A 20,555-nucleotide genomic window follows, 5' to 3' on the forward strand; every position below is an offset into this window, starting at 1 on the left:
AGTCAATGTCAGAGAATTAAGCTCTTTGGAGTTTTGAGACCAATTTTGAGACCTATAAACTAGAGCAGCTAGGTACTAGATAGAGTAGCAGGCCTCCAATCAAGAAGACTCATCTTCCTGAGTTCCAATCTGGTTTTTAGATGGTTACTAGTTGTGTGGCCTTAAGTCACTTCTCCCTATTTGACTCAGTTTTGTCATCTGTAAAATGAGTTAGAAAACCAAATGGCTAACCAGTATCTTTGTCAAGAAAACCTCGCATAGGATCATGAAGAGTCAGACATGACTGAAAATGACCGAACAACACTCCATATTGTTCATCATGCTGTCTGTTCTGGATTCCTTAGACTTTGGGTTGATTTTTTTTTTTGCCCTCTATATTCACAGTGATGACCAGGGCCTCTTTTTTTTTTATTTCACCAGCATAAAGTCTGCAATTTTGGTCTTGATTTTTGTTGGTGTTTTGTTTTTTGTGTGGTATTCTTTTTTGGTTCCGTATCAACATTCACAGTAGAGAGATGAACACTGATTTGCAAGAAGTTGGCAGAAATTTTCATTTGTCCTCTTGTTACATTGTGTGGATACTGCTAAATTACCTTTTGCTAGATGTGTATTAATACACTCAGATGCTCAATGAAAAGATGGAAATAGTCATTGGCAAGGTAAAGATATTTTTAAAAATAACATTTTAAATTTTTTTTAGTATTTTAATTGTAAGATTCCTGATTTTTAATCCATGTTTTTCTCCAAATTAGCAGACAAGTTGAGGATATTTTGGTCCATTATATGAATCATTGTTTAATTATTGAATTAAAAAGAGAAAGATTATCAGATAAATATTCAAATGAGATCATACAGGTAAAGAGTTCCTCCCCCCTCTAGTTGAATGTCAAAGTTTTGTGGGCAAAAGTTCTTTACTTTTTATCTATTTCAATTAAATATACAGCATTTACTATGCACCAAGTCCTGTGTTAGATTAAAATAAAAATGTTCCTACCTTCAAGGAGCTTATGTTCTACCAAGGAGAAATAATTTGTAAACTACAGATAAATACAAAATATATAAAATACATATAAATATATAAAATAGATACAAAATGACTTTAAGGATAGGGAGAACAACCATCATTGATGATAAAAGAAAACATCTAACAAAAAGAAAAAGAAAACTTTAGGGGGCGTATACTTGGCAGAGTGGATAGAGCACCAGTCCTGGAGTCAGGAAGAGCTGATTTTTGAATTGAACTTTGAAGAATCTAAATTATTCCAAAGGAAAGGTGATGAGAGAGAGAGGATTCCAAGCAGTTTGTAAAAAAGTAAGGGCTTGGATTATAGAATGTATATCCAGTACCTACCACACTATGCCTTGAATTTAGAAAGTATTTAATAAATAATTGCTGAATTGGCAAGCTGTAAAACATACTACTAATAATAATAATGATAATAATAATAATAATACTGTTAATAATAATAAAAATAATATCCAGGGATATTGTGTTTAAAAATAATCTTAATGAAATCTTAAAATTTATACACAGTAAAATCTTTGAATTTATTATTTTTCCTAATATAAAAATAATTGTGCAGTACATAGTGGTTTTAGGTGATATGAATTTACTCTCCATTTTTCCATGTTTCATCTTGGAAGAATAATTCAATAAATCAATAAACATTTATTAATTACCTTACAATGTAATCAACAAGTGATACTTCTTTGCTTTGCTTTGTAACCCATTATTTTCTCATTCATATATATCCATAGCTCAACAATTGTGTATAAATAACACTAGAAAGATGATAGTGAAACTCAAAGCATTAATTTAGTGTGTCAGAGTTCTTGTGATGGCAAGAGTGTGTCATACTGATTTTGTTTTTCCTAATTAAAAGTGTTTAGGTAGAAGGCCAAAGAAATAATTAAATTTGATCTCTGTATATAATTTGTTATATTGTGTTTTGGGAAGTATTTTTATAAGGTATTTGAATCATTGTCTAAATACCTCCAAGGCACTTACTAGTTGCTAGTGTTTATATAGTTCCTTAACATTTTCAAAATACTTTACATATATTATCTCATTTGATTTTTTATTATTCTTATTCTATTTGGAATATACTGGTCTGGGATCATGGTATTAAAGAAGAAGAGGTAAAGGTTCTTTCTATTGTCCATTTTCAAATAACTTCATTTTAAAATCCCTGAACCTTGTTAACCCATTTAATATTGAATATTTACTTAATATTTATTATTTAATATGAACATTAAAGTTTAATCTTGGCCATTAGTCATTACTTTCTTCTTGAAACTTAGAAGCTAGTATTTCCCACTTTCTCAGCTTCAAAACTTTGCATTTCCTTTGTAAAAGTTTTTAATTATTTTAGTAACATATTGCTTCCCAAATAGAATGGAAGCTCCTTGAGGGCAGGGACTATTGTCTTTTTTAATCTTTGTATCACTAATGGAGTGCCTGGAACTTAGTAAGTATTTAATAATTCTTGTTAATTAATTGATTACCTGAATCTAATGATATCCTTAAAGTATTCAAAAAGAACTATTTTCTTTAAAATTCTTACTTAGAATGATGCATCCTATAAATGCTGATACTGGGTTGGGGCGGGGGCACTAAGTTTAGTGGATTGTTTGAGCTCTGGAGTCCTGAACTTCAGTAGGACTAAAATCTATCAGTGGTTTGAACTAAGAAAGTGGTATCAGTGGTAAGGTCTTAGAAGTGGATATATTACCAGTTTACATAAGAAGGGGTAAACTAACTGAACTCGAAAAAATGAAGAAGTCAAAGTGACTGTGCTAATGAGTACCATATGTGACACTGCTAGCCTATGTAAGACAGAGAGACCCAGCTTGGCGAAAAAGGAAAAAAAAAGAATAATTCAAACAAGAATAAACATTATTTTATAATAATCCTTATGCTGCATATCAAATTACCATTGTTACAACCAAAAATATTTTTGTTAGAATTAATTCACTGGATTCTTTTCTTGTGTCATCTTACAGTTAGAAATCCAAGCCCCTCCTGGCACAATAGTTGGTTATGTTGTACAGAAGTGGGACCCTTTCCTGCCAAAGTTTACAATTCAAAATGAAAGCAAAGAAGATATTTTGAAAATTGTGGGTCCCTATGCAACATGTGGCTGTTTTGGAGATGTTGACTTTGAGGTATGATTTTTTAATTTGGGGGGGGGCGATCCTTACTTTAGAGCCCAGTTTTCTTTATCATAGTTTAGTGTTTTAGAAGTTAACACTTCATGTCTATTAACACATGTATTAATAACAAATGTTGCTAAACAGTTATATAAGAATCTTTGAGTAAAAATTCTGATATTTTAAATATAATTCCCAATTTTTAGTTGATAGAAAGCCCTATAATCAAGGTTATTTGTAAGTTATTTGTAAGTTTATTTTTTTTTAAATCAGACCATGTACTCAGAATCAAATAAGTCACAGTGGTCATTTCTAGAACTCTAAGCTCTTATCATTTTTTTTTCTTAAGGGGGGGGGAGGTATAGGGAGAAAGGAATCATAGAATTTCTGAATTGAAAGGGAAGGAAATCAGACTGCACATAATCCAGCTCATACAGGAAAATTTTTTATAACATACCTGAAACTCATAAGGAGTCCAGGCTCTGATAGAAGACCTCCAAAAAATGACAATCTGCTGTCTCCCAAGGAAATTTTGTTCCATTTTTGTACAATTCAAATCATTAGACAGATGATTTGGTAATTAATTTCCTGCTATTGACTCCTGATAAACTTACTACAATGTTAGACCCTGGACCACATAGAACTTTTGTTGAGAGTCGAGAGAAACTTGAATTTGAACCAAAAATCATGCAAGTGCTTAGTCATGTGACTATGCCACTTAATCTCTCTGAGACTCAATATTTCAAACTGTAAAATGGAGATAATCAAATATTCATTTCCTGCCTTGCTTGGATTTTTTAAGGATTACGGGCAATGATGCTTAAAAAAGTAAATTTATAAATTTAAAATGATATATAAGTTCCAGTTTTAAAGTATCAATTTTTTTTAGGTTTTTGCAAGGCAAACGGGGTTAAGTGGCTTGCCTAAGGCCACACAGCTAGGCAATTATTAAGTGTCTGAGACCAGATCTGAACCCAGGTACTCCTGACTCCAGGGCCGGTGCTTTATCCATTATGCCACCTAGCCGCCCATAAAGTATGATTTTTTTAAAAAACTAAGTATACCTAACATCTTCTTTAACTTTCAGCTTATTAATTTCTGCTTATTTCACAAACCTGTTGAGAATTTTTGATATTTATTATTTTATCCAAGATGCTACCTATTCGCTCTCCTTTATATCACTTGAAAAATTGATATGATGTCCATGTGATAGGTAGTTCAGTGGATAGAATTCTGTATTCTACATGAGTAAGACCTGAGTTTGAATCCTGCCTCAAATGCCCTTCCCAGTTATGTAACTAGGGCAAGTCATTTAGCCACTCAACCTCAGTTTCCTCATCAGTCAAAAAAAAAAGGCATCTATCCATAGGGTTATTGTGAAGATCAAATGAGACAGCATGTATGTGTGTATACATATATATATGTATATATATATATATATATATATATATGGAATATATAAGGGAATATGAAAATGCTGGCTATTTTTATTGCTATTATGATAAAGATGACATATAATAGAAAATGACTTCTATGAGGGTAGAGAATGTCTTCACAATTTCCCCCCAAATCACACAGCAGCAATCATAGTAGTGCCTTTTTTTTAAAACTGAACCATTTTGACATTGTGATTGGAACTTATTGAGAGCGACAAGTTGAACTTACATCATCTCTTCCTTTGCTTTGTATTTCAGTTACCCATTTACTATTTTATCCTATTTTCCTGGCTGGAAATCATTCTTTCTGGCTCTTAAATATATATACAAAATAGGAGTTGAAAAGCTCCTTTCTAGCATATATCACCATTCTCTCCAAAACAAGAAAAGATCTTTGATCTTCCTCTTGATCTTAACATACCTTAAAAAAAAAAAAGATTCAGGTGGCGCAATGGATAAAGCAATGACCCTGGAGTCAGGAGTACCTGGGTTCAGATCCGGTCTCAGACACTTAATAATTACCTAGCTGTGTGGCCTTTGGCAAGCCACTTAACCCCAGTTGCCTTGCAATAACCTAAAAAAAAGATTCTTAGATTTTGTTTTTCTAAGCTTTCATCACAATTCCCATTCATTCTGATCTTTAGTATCCTAATATTTTTCTTATAGGGACATGTCATACTTAGATGTAGTCACTGTTACGTAGAAAAGAGAAATGATGGAAAGCAGACTTCAGCAAGTCTGAGAAAGAGTTTAAACTGAAATACCTTCACTTAGTTTGAACCTGAGTCTAGTTTAAAATATTTTTGATGACTTGAAACTAGGTGTAGCTACTAGAGTTTCTACATCATAAGCTGGCCTCAGTCTTTTAAAAATCATGTATCTGCCTCAAAATATGGATTTATATCTAAGACACAAGTAAAGATAAGTAAGTAATATTGTCTTAATAATATTATCTTAACCAAAATCTAGGGATAAAGATGCAACTAATGGTCATCAATAAAACTTAAGAGCAAGGAATAATATTTTGGAATTGGAAACAACTTAATAAATCAAGTTATAAAAAGATAATTATTTCTTTTAAAGCTTCTTCTAAAGATAACTACTATATTTTCCACTCTCTCTATAATTCAATAAAATTACATAATATATATTTATGCATCATGTATATATTTATATAGATATAGATAATGTGACATTTTAGTGGAAAATACAAAGCTCAAAGTAGGAATCAGGTTAAGGACATAACAGACAGGTTGGGCCAAGTATTTCTAATCAAATTTCCCAATCAAGTTTTTGAAGGATGAATAACAAACTTGAAAATGTTGAATGTTATATGCTGCTCTTTAGCCGTGGCCAAAAAAAAATTTTAAAAACATTCAAAATCTCATTCTAAAACCATTCTAAGAAACTATTTAGCCTTTGTTCTCTCCAACTGAGAGGATGTGGGGTGGGGGAGAGGGGGACAATAGAGTGGTCTACGGGTAATATAAGAAGAACATAACTAATAAATTTGTAAGTGCAATGAATCAGAAATTAGAAGAGTCAGAAATCAGTCAAGGACCTGAGGGGTCAACACTTGCCATTTTATGGGGCCTACTGCTCAATAGGAAGGCTGCCAATGGTCATCCAGAAGGGCTTAACTAAATCAGATTCAGATGAAGGAATGCTGACTCAACTAAAGAAGATCTAAAGATTGTAAGATCAAAGGGACCAGGATGCTAAATTTGCTAACCCTCAGAGTTAGGCTTTATTCACCTTCCAGGCAGACTATCTACACCAGTTCAATTCCAGAAACTGGAAGTTGTTTACTGAGAGCTATGAGGAATACTCCCATACAAGAAAAATATGACTTAAATTTCTTAATGATAAATATTTTTATGAATTGCATAGAATAATTACTTTACAAATATGAATATAACTACTTTATAAATATAAATATGTTTAAAGTTGGAGAGTAGACTCTCCAATATTAATGGATAAATAGAAGAAAGAAAAAATACAAGAGTTTTTTCATAATTCTTTTTTTTGTTTGGGTTTTTTTTCGGTAGAAAAGACTTTAAAAATAATATAGTTCAATTCTCTCAAATAAGGGATAAGGAAATCAAGACACTGACAGGTTGCCATGCATTTTACTTTCCACTCTACCATCTTGCTTCCTTCTTTAGTCTTGATTTTTCTCTAAGATCCTATGATTACAAAATCCATACTTATCAAAGGAAAATTTAACAGAGTTTCCAAATGGCTTTTCCTTTTCTTATTCTCATTTTTTTAAATTTTAATTTGATTTCCACAGGTGAAAACCATTAATGAAAAGATCACAATTGGGAAGATTTCAAAGTATTGGTCAGGATTTGTAAATGATGTCTTCACAAATGCTGATAACTTTGGGATTCATGTTCCTGTAGATCTAGATGTGAAAATCAAAGCAGCCTTGATTGGGGCCTGTTTTCTCTTTGTAAGTACAGTCATGTTTTCTAGATAAACTACATGGAGCATAATAGGGCATATTTCTAATGGTTGACTAACCGTATGGAAATCACTTAATCTTTCAGTACCACAGAAGTTGAAGCCAAAAACAAGCAAACAAACTATAGAAGAGTTGGTGATCTGAATCATGGAAATCTCAGATTTGGGATCTGCCTTAAATATAAATTATTGATGATGTGGTGTGGTAGACAAAAAACCCTGAGTTCAAGTCCTTTCCTGACACCTATATGTCTATTGGCAAGTTCCCTCACCTCTCGATGTCCCCAAGCAAGTGTGATTAGTGGAACAGTCGCCTCTCTACATTGGTAGAGGGGAGTTTTCTCTTAGGGTATTCACCATACAGATGAAATCACTAATTCAGAGTTCCTCTCCTTTCCCCTTTCCCCAATAAAACATGGAAAACATGTTTTGACTTAATTTGCTGCCCAGAATATCTCCATGTGAAACAGAACATGAATAAGACAGCTCTTCTGCCCTGCCTTTTCCTCAAGAGAAATCAAGTCAATAAGCATTTCTTAAGACCTTAATATGTGTAAGAGACTATGCTTAGCAATGAACAGAAAAAAGAACTGGAAAAAAAATACCTCAAGGAGCTCACAGTCTAATGGGGGAGATGACATGTAAACAACAAAATAAAAAAGATATAACCAGGTTAAATTAGAGATCACTCAGAGAGAAGGTGTTATGATAAAGGAAGACTTCTTTGCACAAGGGACTTCTGATGCTCAGGCTTGAAGGAAGCCCATTAATTCTAGGCAAAGAAACTGTCAGAGTCAGAAGAATGAAGGTTTTTATGAAAAGAACAGCAAAGAGTCCAGTGTCCCTGCATCACCAAGTGCATGGAGAGGAGTGAGGTACAAGAGGAATGGGATGTTAGGAAAGAACCAGGTGATGGAGGAATTTGGAAGCCAAATTAAAGATTTTATATTAGATCCTAGAATTGATAGGGAGCCACTGGCATTTACTGAACAGAATACAGATTGAGTAAAATATGCTATTTTAGGAAGATCATCTTGACAGTTGAGTGAAGGATGGCAAAGACTTGAGTCAGGGAGACTAACCAGGTGGCTATTGCAATAGTTCAGGTGGCAATTCTATCACAGGAGAAAAGAAGGCATATACTAAATATGTTATAAAGGGAAAAAAAAGTTGCAAGCCTTAGGAACTTATTGGATATGGGAGAGGGGAGAATAATATGTAACCTACTTCCAAAGGATATGGTACGGTTTGGGTCTCATTTTAGTAAGGCACTTGTGAGTTATGTGAGATCCTGATATATCAAAAGTGCAAGTCATATTTCTTTCCCAACTCTAATTTTGCTGAGACAAATTTTATTTGTTTGGACCTTTATTGAATTGATAACAGGACTTAAGAAATGAATTTTAAAAAGTGCTCTCAGGGACAGCTAGGTGGTCCAGTGGATAGAGCTGGACTCTAGAATCAGAAAGAATTGAGTTAAAATCTGACCTCAGGCACTTGACCCTTACTATTCCTATTTAAGCTGTTCATGTGGAAATATTAGAGGGGAAGCGGAAAGAGGCTTGGGAAAAAAGTCAAAACCATGCCATTTTTTTCCAGGAGTATTTCCTAAGTTTATGCTTCAGTTTGGGTTTCACATCAAGTTTAAAATCCTGAGTAGACATGGTAGAAGAAAAGATCTATCTCCTCCTTTTTCAGTTTTATAAAATTTTAAAATACAATCCAAATAAGTCTATTTTAAATGACAGCTTGAATTTGAAAGGGGGAAAAAAAGACAATTTAACCTATCACTTTTACATTTGGAAAAGGTATGTTTATCAAATTTTACATTGAATTTAATCCTGTTAAGTGACCCTGGACAAGTCACTTAACCTCAATTGCCCCATACACATATACACACAGAAAAAGTGCTCTCCCAGTTTCTGTCTCAACTCCTTCAAAACAATCTGAAGATAAATATTTGGTGAATTTCCTCAATGGCCATAATAGCTTCAAAAATTCTTCCAAGAGATCTTAACTCTGCCACATTTTTATGTACTTCTAGTTCTAGCAGGCAAAAGCAGATCAGTGGGAAAAGATCTGGATTTAGTTACAAAGAATATTTGGAATTGACAAAGATCTCAGAGATCTGATAATCCAATCAATAGCAGAATAAGTTTTCCTTTACAACATACCCAGCAAGTGACCAAACAGTTGTGATTGGATTATCTTTTAGTGAGGGGAACCTTCTATTTTCTACCTAGATGGCTTAAGTTATTAGGAAGTATTGCTTTCCATCAAAACTAAATCTTTCGGGCGGCTAGGTGGCACAGTGGATAGAGCACCGGCCCTGGAGTCAGGAGTGCCTGAGTTCAAATCCGGCCTCAGATACTTAATAATGACCTGGCTGTGTGGCCTTGGGCAAGCCACTTAACCCCATTGCCTTGCAAAAACACTAAAAAAAAAAAAGTAAAACTAAATCTTTCTCTCTGCAACTACCACCAGTTATTCCTAGTTCTACTCTGCTGTGCTCACCTGCAGATGATGTTATTACATTTGCAAAGTTCTTATTGTATAATATTTCATTTGAGGTTAATAACAACAAAAAAGACACCCTGTGAATAATAACCCACTGTAAGTACTATTCTTCTTCACTGTGCAGATACAGAAATTGAGATGCAAAGAATTTAAGTGATTGGCACATGTAAATGTTGAAATCTGGATTTGAATACAGGCTTCTCCTAAGTTTCAGTCTTCCCACCACACCATTCTATCTTGCCTAAGCTAATTCCTTTACAGTGACAGCCTTTCACATGCTCAAAGTAGCAGTCATGGTGGCCCTAAGTCTTTTATTCTTCAGGTTAAATATATCCAGTCATTCAACCAGCGCTCATATGATTTGATTTGAAGTCCATTCATCATTCTGGTCTACAACTTTGTTAGTCAATTGATGCTCTTCCAAAAATGATACACTTGGAACTGAACAGAAAACTCCTATGGGATCTGAGCCCTGAATCATTTACCTGTTTTAAGGGCCTGGCTTCAAATCATGACTATGATATTCACTGCTTTTATGACTTAGAAAATCACTTATAAAAGGACTGGCTTCAATAACTTAGAAGGTCACCTCTTATAATTCTCAATGCAATCATTCCTAAATTTTTGTGTTCAATAATTAGTGCAGGTTACTACTGATCAAAATGGAAGGTTGGTGATGGATACTGTTCTGAGCATCCTTATATTATCTTAGCTCAGGCTAAGACAAAGACTGCTTTGTTGTTGTCTTTGTATTTGCCACCATTTAGCATATAATGAGCACTCACAGAATTTATGATTCTTTCAGATAACTTTCATCTAAGGTTTATACTTTGGATGTAGCCACTTATATGTGCCTATTTCAAAGCACTTATAACAGTCCTGGGAGAAAGAGATGATCATTCAGATAAATTAGTTAAACTTAAAGTAATTAAAGACTTGTTCCCTTCCTCCTCCTTCCCCATCTTAAGCACGTTGTCTCCCCCATTAGCAGTCTAGATTTGATTAGAATATAAGCTCCCTGAAGACAGGGACTGGTTTTTGCCTTTTTTCTCTGTTGATGTCTCAGCATAATAATGCACAATAAACACTTAAATACTTGATGCCCAATTCAAGCAAGTAACCTCATTAAGAGTGTTTTATATAGTCTGTGTATATTGTATGTGTGTATATATATATGTGTGTGTGTGTGTGTGTGTGTGTGTGTGTGTGTGTATATATATATATATATATATACACATCTTTATATGAAGAGAGAGAAGGTAGAAAAGTAGAAAGGGTCTGTTCAGACTTTTCATTTGATCTTCACTGAATTAATTTATCTTCCTCCACAAGCATTAGGGGATATCTTATTCACTGGATCTCACTAGCCCCCTTTTATCTGTTTGCTTTGTTACCTTACACAGAAAACCAAGCACAGAAAAAGAGAGCATGACATAGTAGGTAGAGTTTTGGGCTTAAAGTCAGAAAAACCTGAGTTCATATCCTACTTCAGATGGTCATTTAACTGTGCGACTCTGGGCAAGTCAAATTTTCTGTATACCTCAGAAAACTCCTGAATTGATTTTAGAAAACTTGGGTTTCAATCCTGCATGTGCCATTAATGTTCTGAGTGATATGGTAACAGACAGAAAGCCTCTCTGGTTTTGGTGTTCTCACCAATAAAATAAAGAAATTAGACTTTTAAACAGCCTGTAGGGTCTTTTACAACATTAGATCTACAATTCTGTGGTTGATTGGTTGTGCTCTGCCTCCTCAGTGGAAGAAGGTTCAATATTCGATTTTCCACAATGGTCATTGAATTATGATCTAAAACTGGAAGGGACCTTAATGGTAATTTAATCCAACCATCCCATTTTACAGAGAAAGAAACTGAGTCTCAGAGATTAAGTGATTTGCACAAGGTCACAAAGCTACTATGATAGCCTAGCACAATGGAAATTTGGATTCAGATCCTGTGTCATAATCAGTGGTCTTCCATTGAAATCATAGACTTTTCCTGTATCATACTCCTTGTATATAGGATCCATGTTCATTTTCAAATAAGTTTGTGACAGCACATTCTAATATATAATTCAAATATGCTTACAATCAATCTCTAAACTTTTTTTTTCCACCTGAAAGATGAGGTGTATGTGATGTCATAGACTTCCATGTTTGGTTTGAGGGCACAAATTTCAATTTTCCTTACATAAAAGATATATCTCATGTAAGAAATTGTTTCACAAAATGCAACCTTAGTTAGCCCAGGAATTACATTTGACATTTGTGAGCAGAAATGACTAAAAATAAGAACCAACACCTCCTCAATACCTGGACTATTCTTAGAGGTATTCCTAATTACTCCTAGTTTATAGTTTATAGTGATATTTATAACTTCTGATTGTCTGCAGTACATTTATCTTGGCTAAATGACACTTTTCTGGAGAACCACAGGAAAACATAATTGCTTCACACAATCAAAGTTTACATGTCAAACGTTTGATCTTAATTGTTGCCTGTTTGTTTCTTCCTTCATATTCACAGTTTATTTATTTGTAGGACTTTATGTTCTTTGAACATTCACTGGCTGGACTATAACAAGAAAGATGATAGAAACAATAAAATATGCAGACCATATTTCAGTAAGTAAAAAGTGACTTTAAATGATCCTCTTCCCTTTGAAGATGTCCACATTTGACACTACTTAATTCTTTTTTCATTTTCTTCTAGAAATCCCTTGGGCTCCGCATTTCATTTCTGAAATGTCTGGACATCACCTTTCTTTCTTTTTTTAAAAAAGAAAATATTGATTATAGAATTTATTAAAATAATTAAACAAAGTAATTAACTACTTGTGTGCGTGTGGTGGCTAAATACACTGTTTCTGGCCTGAGCGGAAGGTTGCTTTGAAATCCGGTCATTCTTCTTTTTTCTCTTTTGATGTTATAGCATGAAAGATGAGAGTTCAGGCTTACAGCATCACTGATGAAAATTCAATGTTTAGAGAATACTTTGAAGTTTTTCTGGTACTGGGACTGGTTACTAATCAAAAGGGTCGTATTCCCACACCATTTTTTTTTTCACACATAGTTTCTTCTATTTTTCTTTTTCCTGATCACTGTTGAGTTGTTTGTATTTTTTTAAATCAAATGTTAAAAGTTGCATAAATATATGTTGAAGGATAGGGTGTTGAAAACAGAGCTAATCCCTTCCTTCTTTGACTAAACAGGGATTTGTTCCACAGCAAAGCTCCAATTTACAAACCAAAGCTTGCTGAAAACATATCCACAAAGATTCAAATTATTGCTCATTTCCATATCTGTGCTTTATTATGACATTGCCAAGGAGGAGCAGTTGCAAAGTGAATGACCAGTGCAGACTTATTTAAGTTTAATAATAAGGGGAAAAATTAAAATATCCAAAGGTGGAATGGGTTGACTCATGCAAGCCCTCTGAGGGAAGGTCTTCAAACAAAGGTCGGATGGCCATCTGTCAGGTATATTGTAGAGGAGAATACCTTCAGGCATTGGTTAGATGTGATAGACTTTGAGGTCCCTTCCAAATATGTGATACCATGACTCTCAGGACATGAAAGAGAACTCATTTGTAATTACATTTATACCTCAACATTTCATCTCTAATAATTCACAGCATCCCTAACAGGAAAATTTCACTGCAAATGTTCTCTTTCCCTTGTCTGGAATCAAAGTGATATAAATGCCCTATAGTGTTGATATTGAATGTAGAGATTTCTTTAATTTCACTTAAAGCATTTACATAATTTTTACAGAGATTTAGCTGCATATGAAATTCGAATGGAAGGTTAACTATATAGCTTGCAGTCATATAATATGGATTGTTCCAAAAGCTGAATTCTAGCATGTTTTTAACTTGTCTACAAATGCCAGCCTAAGCCTGAGTTGGTTAAATTTGTTATTCCCATTAAGGGAACTCTCTATTCTGAATACAGATAGAGATGGACCAAGTTCTTTCTTATGATAGTATGACCTCTAACAACAAAAACTAAAGTCGTTTACTCAGTCTCTTTGACTCTTTATTCCTCTATGCTAGAGTCTAGATGAAAGTTATTTAAAACTTAAGTTCAAATCATTTCTAAGGTCTCCCCAAAAGGAGTAAAGTTATTCCATGCTCAATAAATTCCATGCTCATAAAACATATACAGGGAAGATTTGTATTTCCTACACCTAAAAGAAATGCTAAGGATAAAGATTCAAATCTCTGCTTTGACAGTGACTCAAAATAGGAATCAGAGGCAATTAATATTGTGCTCTCCCAGTAGATTGATGCTTAAAAAAAAATCAATTCATGATATGATTTGAGGGCCTGAACAAGCATTTTACCTCTTGTTTTAGGACTGGATCAGAAAGAGGTTCTATACTTCTAGTGTCATCAGATTAGTTGGAAAAATGTCTGACCTAGGTAGGAACAAGTGTCTGAATAGATGGCTGGATGGGATGTTAATGTCATACCTGTCTGTAAGAATGAAAGGAGAGAAAGTTGGGGAGAGAAAGAAAATAGAGGATAAGGAGCAGAAGGAAGGAAGGAAGGAAGGAAGGAAGGAAGTAAGTAAGGAAGGAAGGAAGGAAGGAAGGAAGGGAGGGAGGGAGGGAGGGAGGGGAGGGGAGGGGAGGGAGAAGAGAGGGAGAAGAGAAAAATATGAAGGTTATCAAAATATGAAAAAAGTTTATCAAATGTTAATAGTGTCTTTGTGCACACACATTTAAAGAAGAGGAACATTTTTTTAAAATTTGCAACTCAAAAAACAAATACATTCTGATTTTCACAGGAAATAATATCCGAGTCTATTGTCTGTAAACATCTAAACATAGATGCACAAAATATAGCTAATAAGGAAAGTGAACTAGATATTACAATAAAAGAAAGCAAACTGAAACTCCCAGGTGAAATTGAACTTTCTAAATATTTCTCTAAAGGAATATACTTTATTTAAAAAATTGAGCATATGAGAAAATTCATCAACCAGAAAGGAATTAAATGGTGGGGAGCATTTGACTGCAGAGCAAGAGATGCAGATTCATAAATCAAAAAATAGAGTATAATAAAAAAATCTTTTGAGCAGAAGAATTGGGAAGGGGATGAGAAATTTTTGAAATATCACAAGCTTGGGGTTTTATCTGGCTACCCACTAAAGTATCTCTACCCCAAATGAAGCAACTAATAATTTACTGAATTGTGTTTTTATTAAGGTCATCCTTCTAAAGTAGAGGCTCTTAATCGTAATCCATGAACTTTTTATATATCTATAAAATTATATCTATATTTCAGTTGTTTTAAATATAAGTCATTTGCTTAGTGATTTTATATATTTTCTTTTTCATATTTAAAAACATTATTCTTAGATATTATCCATAGATTTCATTATATTGCCAGAGGGGCCCATGTCAGAAAATATTTTTTTAAAAAGAAAAAAAAAACTGTTCTAAAGATAATGAACCAATATTTTAGGTATTCTTTTCATCCACAAAAAGAAATTCATTGCCAAGATAAGAACAATGTAAACATTAAGTTTGAAATCTATGATGGAAAAGAGAAAAAACTAGTTATTTGTTATTATTTTTGGAAAGTATTATTACCAGGTAAGCTAGATAAAGTGGTAGAAGACATGAGTTCAAATTCAGTCTTATACACTTGATACTTCCTAGATGTCTCATCTTGCATAAGTCACTTAACCCATTGCCTTGCAAAAAAAATGAAAAAGAAAATATATTTTCAAACCAGATAGAAAATGACAAGAGACAATAGACTAAAAGTCTACAGGGCAACTCAGAATTTAATGAAAAATATATTTCAGGAATGAAAATTTGAAAAGACAGAACCAATTATGATGAGAAAGAAAGGGGGAAATGCCTAAAGAAATTGACATGGATAAATAGGGGTCCATTTAGATTTTTTAAAAAGAAAATCAACAAATTTTTAAAAGACAAGTTTAGAAAAAAGACTAAGCACAGTTATTTAATGCCTGATGATCCCAAAGTGTATCATAGTCTTGTAACAATAATTAATGTCAGTTCTTCTAAACTTCAGAGGAACCTTGAAAATACATATAAAGGGGGTATTTATAGACATTGTTAAAAAAAATTATATAGGGAAACACAAGATCACAACCCTGGTTGTTATTTAACTTCTCTTGCCTTCATAATGGCACCTCTGTGACAAGGTTACTATGAGAAATAAATGATATGTAAAACACTTTCCAAGCCTTAAATCCCTATCGAAATCCTAAGTAACAAAGAAGAAATAAGACTTAGGGTGAATATGAATGTTATAATGATAGTAGGTGATTACATCCTCATCTCCTTCCACTTACTTAGAATATACTTGACTTCTAATCAAACCTCTTGTCAGAAACCACCCTATACCTGGCAGAGATCCTAGGGGCAAAAGGTCTAGTATCTTACAGCTTCTTCTGGCCAGGGTCCTAAAAATGTTCATTTTAACAGATGGTCTGAAAGTGATGCTGGGGAAAAATGTAGCTGGATAAAGGTTTGGGCAAACCATGAAAGAATGCATGTAAAAAATTGACTCTGACCCAGAAAAAATGTTAGGAACAAAAAGGTTAATTTAAGTATTGTTAACATATGATATATATATATATATATATATATATATATATATATATATATATATATATATATATATATATATATTAAATGTTGTGGGGGGTGATTGTACAACTCTGGTCTGCCAATATATATTGACTTTATTCTTTATAATTGGAATTATTCAATTAAAAACCAGTTTATACTTGAAGGGTGAATTTCCACTGATAAACTAATATCAGAAAGCTTTCATAAAAAATATGGATTCTAATACAAAATGTATTTATTAAAAGTTGCCAGATCAACTTCAGTTGTAACCAAAGATTCAGGGATGATATAAATATAAAATTACAATTCATTTTTATCATTGTTACATATAAGGAATGTGATTTAAATGAAATATAATAAATTGAACCATTTGGGATATAAATATACAATAATGCCACATTGCATATAGAATCATATTTTTTATAAAAAAACAAATTTTATATTAAATGCTTAGTTATTAATAATGATTAAAACAGAAACACAAACCATTGCTTTCTTAATCCTTTTTAAATAATTTCTAATTCTAAATAGAATTATAAATTTCAGTTCTAATTCTGATTGAAATAAAACAGTCATAAGAATCAAATTTCTAAATAACGCCAATAAGAAAAAGGAGGTTCTTCATTTTAACTTTGTGGAGTAAGAGGTTCTTCCAGGGATTGAATTTTATTATATGTCCTGAAATGATATAAAGAGATTTTACAGGGAAAAAGTAACATTTTTCTTGTCTTTCTTTTCAAGTTTGAATTTGTCCTGATGTTTAAAAAATCAAATAATTAAAAAATCATATTAAAAAATAAAGAAAATTGGCTATGATCTTTGACACTTCCCCCTCCTTGCTCCCATAATGAATTACCAACTACAGGTTTCAGCATTATCACAGTAGCTTCAAATAACTTACATTTTCATAAGTGGTAACCAAATAGTTATGGATATAATTTCCTCTTATATTCAGGCAGTTACAAAACACAATGAAACCCATTATTTCTAAGAGGACTTCAATTAAAGACATTTCCAAATTCCTTTGCACAGAGTATTAGTATATACATTATAATTTACTATTCTCATTTAAAACCTCACATCATAGACCTCCAAAAGAATATTGAAAGTGACAACATTAGTTATGCTAAAAGATCTTCACAAAGTATGGGGAATAGGCATAGTCTGATAAAAGTTGGGAAGACCCTGAAATAAAATTCATCCTTTCATTATCTAGTAACTTGGTCTGACTATTCAGAAAACACTCCCATTTTTTTGCATATTTTGACCTCTCACCTCTTACCTGTCCCTATCACAGAGAAGTATGTTTGGTCTTTCAATATATTTGCCAGTTAGTCTCAAAACAAAATAAAAACAGCAAATTTAACAATGAAAATATATAAAGTACCATGATTTCATTAATTAATGTATTTGGACACAGTTTTCAATATCAGATTAAAATTACAATGAATTTACCTACAGATGAAAATTTTTCATTGACTGGGACTTTTACAGTCTTTTACCACGAAGTTTCCAAGTATCACCTTCTCTTGGTGAAGGCAAGGAGACTAAGGTATTTAAGGTGGCTCAACTTTCCAAGCCAGAGAGAAAAAATTACCTAATCAAAGAATTCCAATTATAAAACAGATTTCATCAGATCCTTAAAATTTACTTTATATTGTTATCTTTAACTATATCACCAGAAATTCCTACACATTTTGGGCAAGGGTTTCTGCCAGAATTCTACAAACTTGACACTTTTGCATAGGATTAAAATAAGATTTTCTGTTATAATAGCTATGTAATAAAAAAAAAAACAATACTATAAGCAAATTAGAAGATCAAGGACTAGTTTACTTGTCAGATCTATGGAAAGGGGAACAGTTTATGAGTAAGGAAGAGTTGGAGAACATCACCAAAAACCAATTAGATGAATTCGATCACATTAAATTAAAAAGCTTTTGCACAGATAAAACCATTGTAACCAAGATCAAAAGAAATGTAGTAAATTGAGAAACAATCTTTACAACTAATGATTCTGACAAAGGACTCATTTCTAAAATATACAGAGAACTGAGTCATATTTTTAAAACAAAAAGCCATTCCCCAATTAACAAATGGTCAAAGGATATGCAAAGGCAATTTACAGATGAGGACAGCAAAGCAATCCATAGCCCTATGAAAAAAAATGCTCTAAATCATTAATTATTGGAGAAATGCAAATTCAGCTTCTCTGAGGTACCACCTCTCACCTCTCAGATTGGCCAATATGACCAGAAAGGATAATGATCATTGTTGGAAGGGATGTGAGAAATCTGGGACACTATTACACTGCTGGTGGAGCTGTGAACTCATCCAATCTTTCTGGAGAGAAATTTGGAACTATGCCCAAAGGGCAACAAAAATGTCCATACCCTTTGACCCAGCAATACCACTACTGGGTCTAAACCCTGAAGAGATGATGAAAAAAGGTAAAAACATCACTTGTACAAAATTATTTATAGCAGCCCTGTTTGTGGTGGCAAAGAAAATCATTTAAATGTCCTTCAATTGGGGAATGGCTTAGCAAACTGTGGCATATGTATGTCATGGAACAATATTGTTCTATTAGAAACCAGGAGGGATGGGAATTCAGGGAAGCTTGGGGGGATCTGCATGAACTGATGCTGAGTGAGATGAGCAGAACCAGAAAAACACTGTACACCCTAACCGCAACATGGGGGTGATGATCAACCTTGATGGACTTGCTCATTCCATCAGTGCAACAATCGGAACAATTTGGGGCTGTCTGCAAAGGAGAGGGCCATCTGTATCCAGATAAAGAGCAGTAGAGTTTGAACAAAGTTCAATTTAATTTAGAAAAAAACAGCTATCTTATCGTCTGATCTTGTTACCTCAGACTTATTGTCTCTTCCTTAAGGATATGATTTCTCTCTCATCACACTCAATTTGGATCAATGTACAACATGGTTACAAAATAAAGACTGACAGAGTGCTTTCTGTAGGGGGGTGGAGGAGGGAAGTAAGACTGGGGGAGGAATTGTAAAACCCAAATAATATCTTTAATAAAAAAATAATAGCTATGTAAAAACTCAAATAAGGTAACCATAATAACTCAGTTAAGCATTTTACATTTTTGATAATAGTCAAATAACCTTAAATTCCTGTTCAAATGCAGTCTATACAGAGTTGTATAGGTCATGAATAACCTATTTCACCCACCCACCCCCTTTTTTTAAATTACCAAATCAGGTGGTTTAAATTTTGTTAAATGCACATCCAAGCTAAATTAATGCATTTCCTTAGAGAAAATTCTCTCAAAACATCGCATTTCCTAATTTAAAAATCTATGTAGAGTTATGAAATAATAAACTCATTTAACTCAGCAAGTGTATATACATACAGTCAAGTGACTTTCACTATGAACCAGGGATAGGGTTCCCCTTATTTCCTTTTTACAAATCAGATAACTTCATTTAAAACCATTTAAAGCCCGCAAAGTTTCCAAATATACTAAAAATACTAAATTTAATTTAAAAGGAGACCAAAATAAATCATTTCTTAATATAGTAATGCTACTAAGTTTTACTTAAAATAGACTTGTATTTCTCAATTATTATGGAAATTCAATTGATATTTTCAATTATTTAGTATTATTTGAGTGACTATAGCAAGAAGTTTGAACATGTGGCTTACCTCCATTTGACTCCTTAAAAAACTAAGATCTTATCTCCATGTGGTGATTTATCAGATAATATGCTGATTCCATTACATTAACTTTCTTCATTTGCAGTTTTTCAAAGATTTTTAAACTATAAAATACTCAGAAATGCATATAAAGTTTTACATATTTTTTAATTGCACATAAGAAAATTCCACACTACTTTGAAAGCAATTATTTCCCTTAAATTCTTATTTTTTTCCCCAAATAGGGGGGCTTACCTCAAAGACCTCCAATTTCTCATTGACCCCTTTCCAGTAACTACAAAACTTCTTTAAGACATGTACACTGACCTATGCTACTCATGCTGCACATAAGTTTCTGACCAGCCTAAGAAATTCATAACAAAATTACAAAATCCCTTGACTGCCTAATTAACATAATGCTTTCAAATTAAATCAATTCAAATTACCCATGTCCTTTTGGCATGTCCAGACTCACAATAGTAGAAGGAAGGGGAAGGTCAGAAAACCAAAGCCATCCTAGCAGAACTCTGGGAGAATGAAGTTGGAGGAGGCACTCTTAATCCAGTGAAATGGTATGGGGAGTGGGGGCTAGATGAGCTGTATATCCTGGGCAATTCATAATTCAGTTCCTTTTAGGATCCTGAAATGCAGTCAGTTGGCTTCTCTAGACCAGAGTGGGGAAAAAGGGAGAGTATTGTGGGGGGTGGGGTGC

General features: G+C 33.2%; 1 protein-coding gene across 1 annotated transcript in view; it reads left to right on the plus strand.

The window, feature by feature from the left end:
* Nucleotides 1–12,461, plus strand: part of PLSCR5 (phospholipid scramblase family member 5) — a 32,480-nt gene extending 20,019 nt beyond the window's left edge. Inside the window, exons 5-8 of the mRNA XM_074191120.1 lie at nt 3,004–3,165; nt 6,880–7,041; nt 12,108–12,190; nt 12,279–12,461. Coding sequence (XP_074047221.1) covers nt 3,004–3,165; nt 6,880–7,041; nt 12,108–12,146 — 363 coding nt within the window. The 3' untranslated portion in view covers nt 12,147–12,190; nt 12,279–12,461. The remainder of the gene's footprint in view (nt 1–3,003; nt 3,166–6,879; nt 7,042–12,107; nt 12,191–12,278) is intronic.
* Nucleotides 12,462–20,555: the final 8,094 nt, after the last annotated feature.

Source organism: Macrotis lagotis, chromosome 6 (genome assembly GCF_037893015.1).
Source record: "Macrotis lagotis isolate mMagLag1 chromosome 6, bilby.v1.9.chrom.fasta, whole genome shotgun sequence".
NCBI classification, from domain to species: Eukaryota; Metazoa; Chordata; class Mammalia; order Peramelemorphia; family Peramelidae; genus Macrotis; species Macrotis lagotis.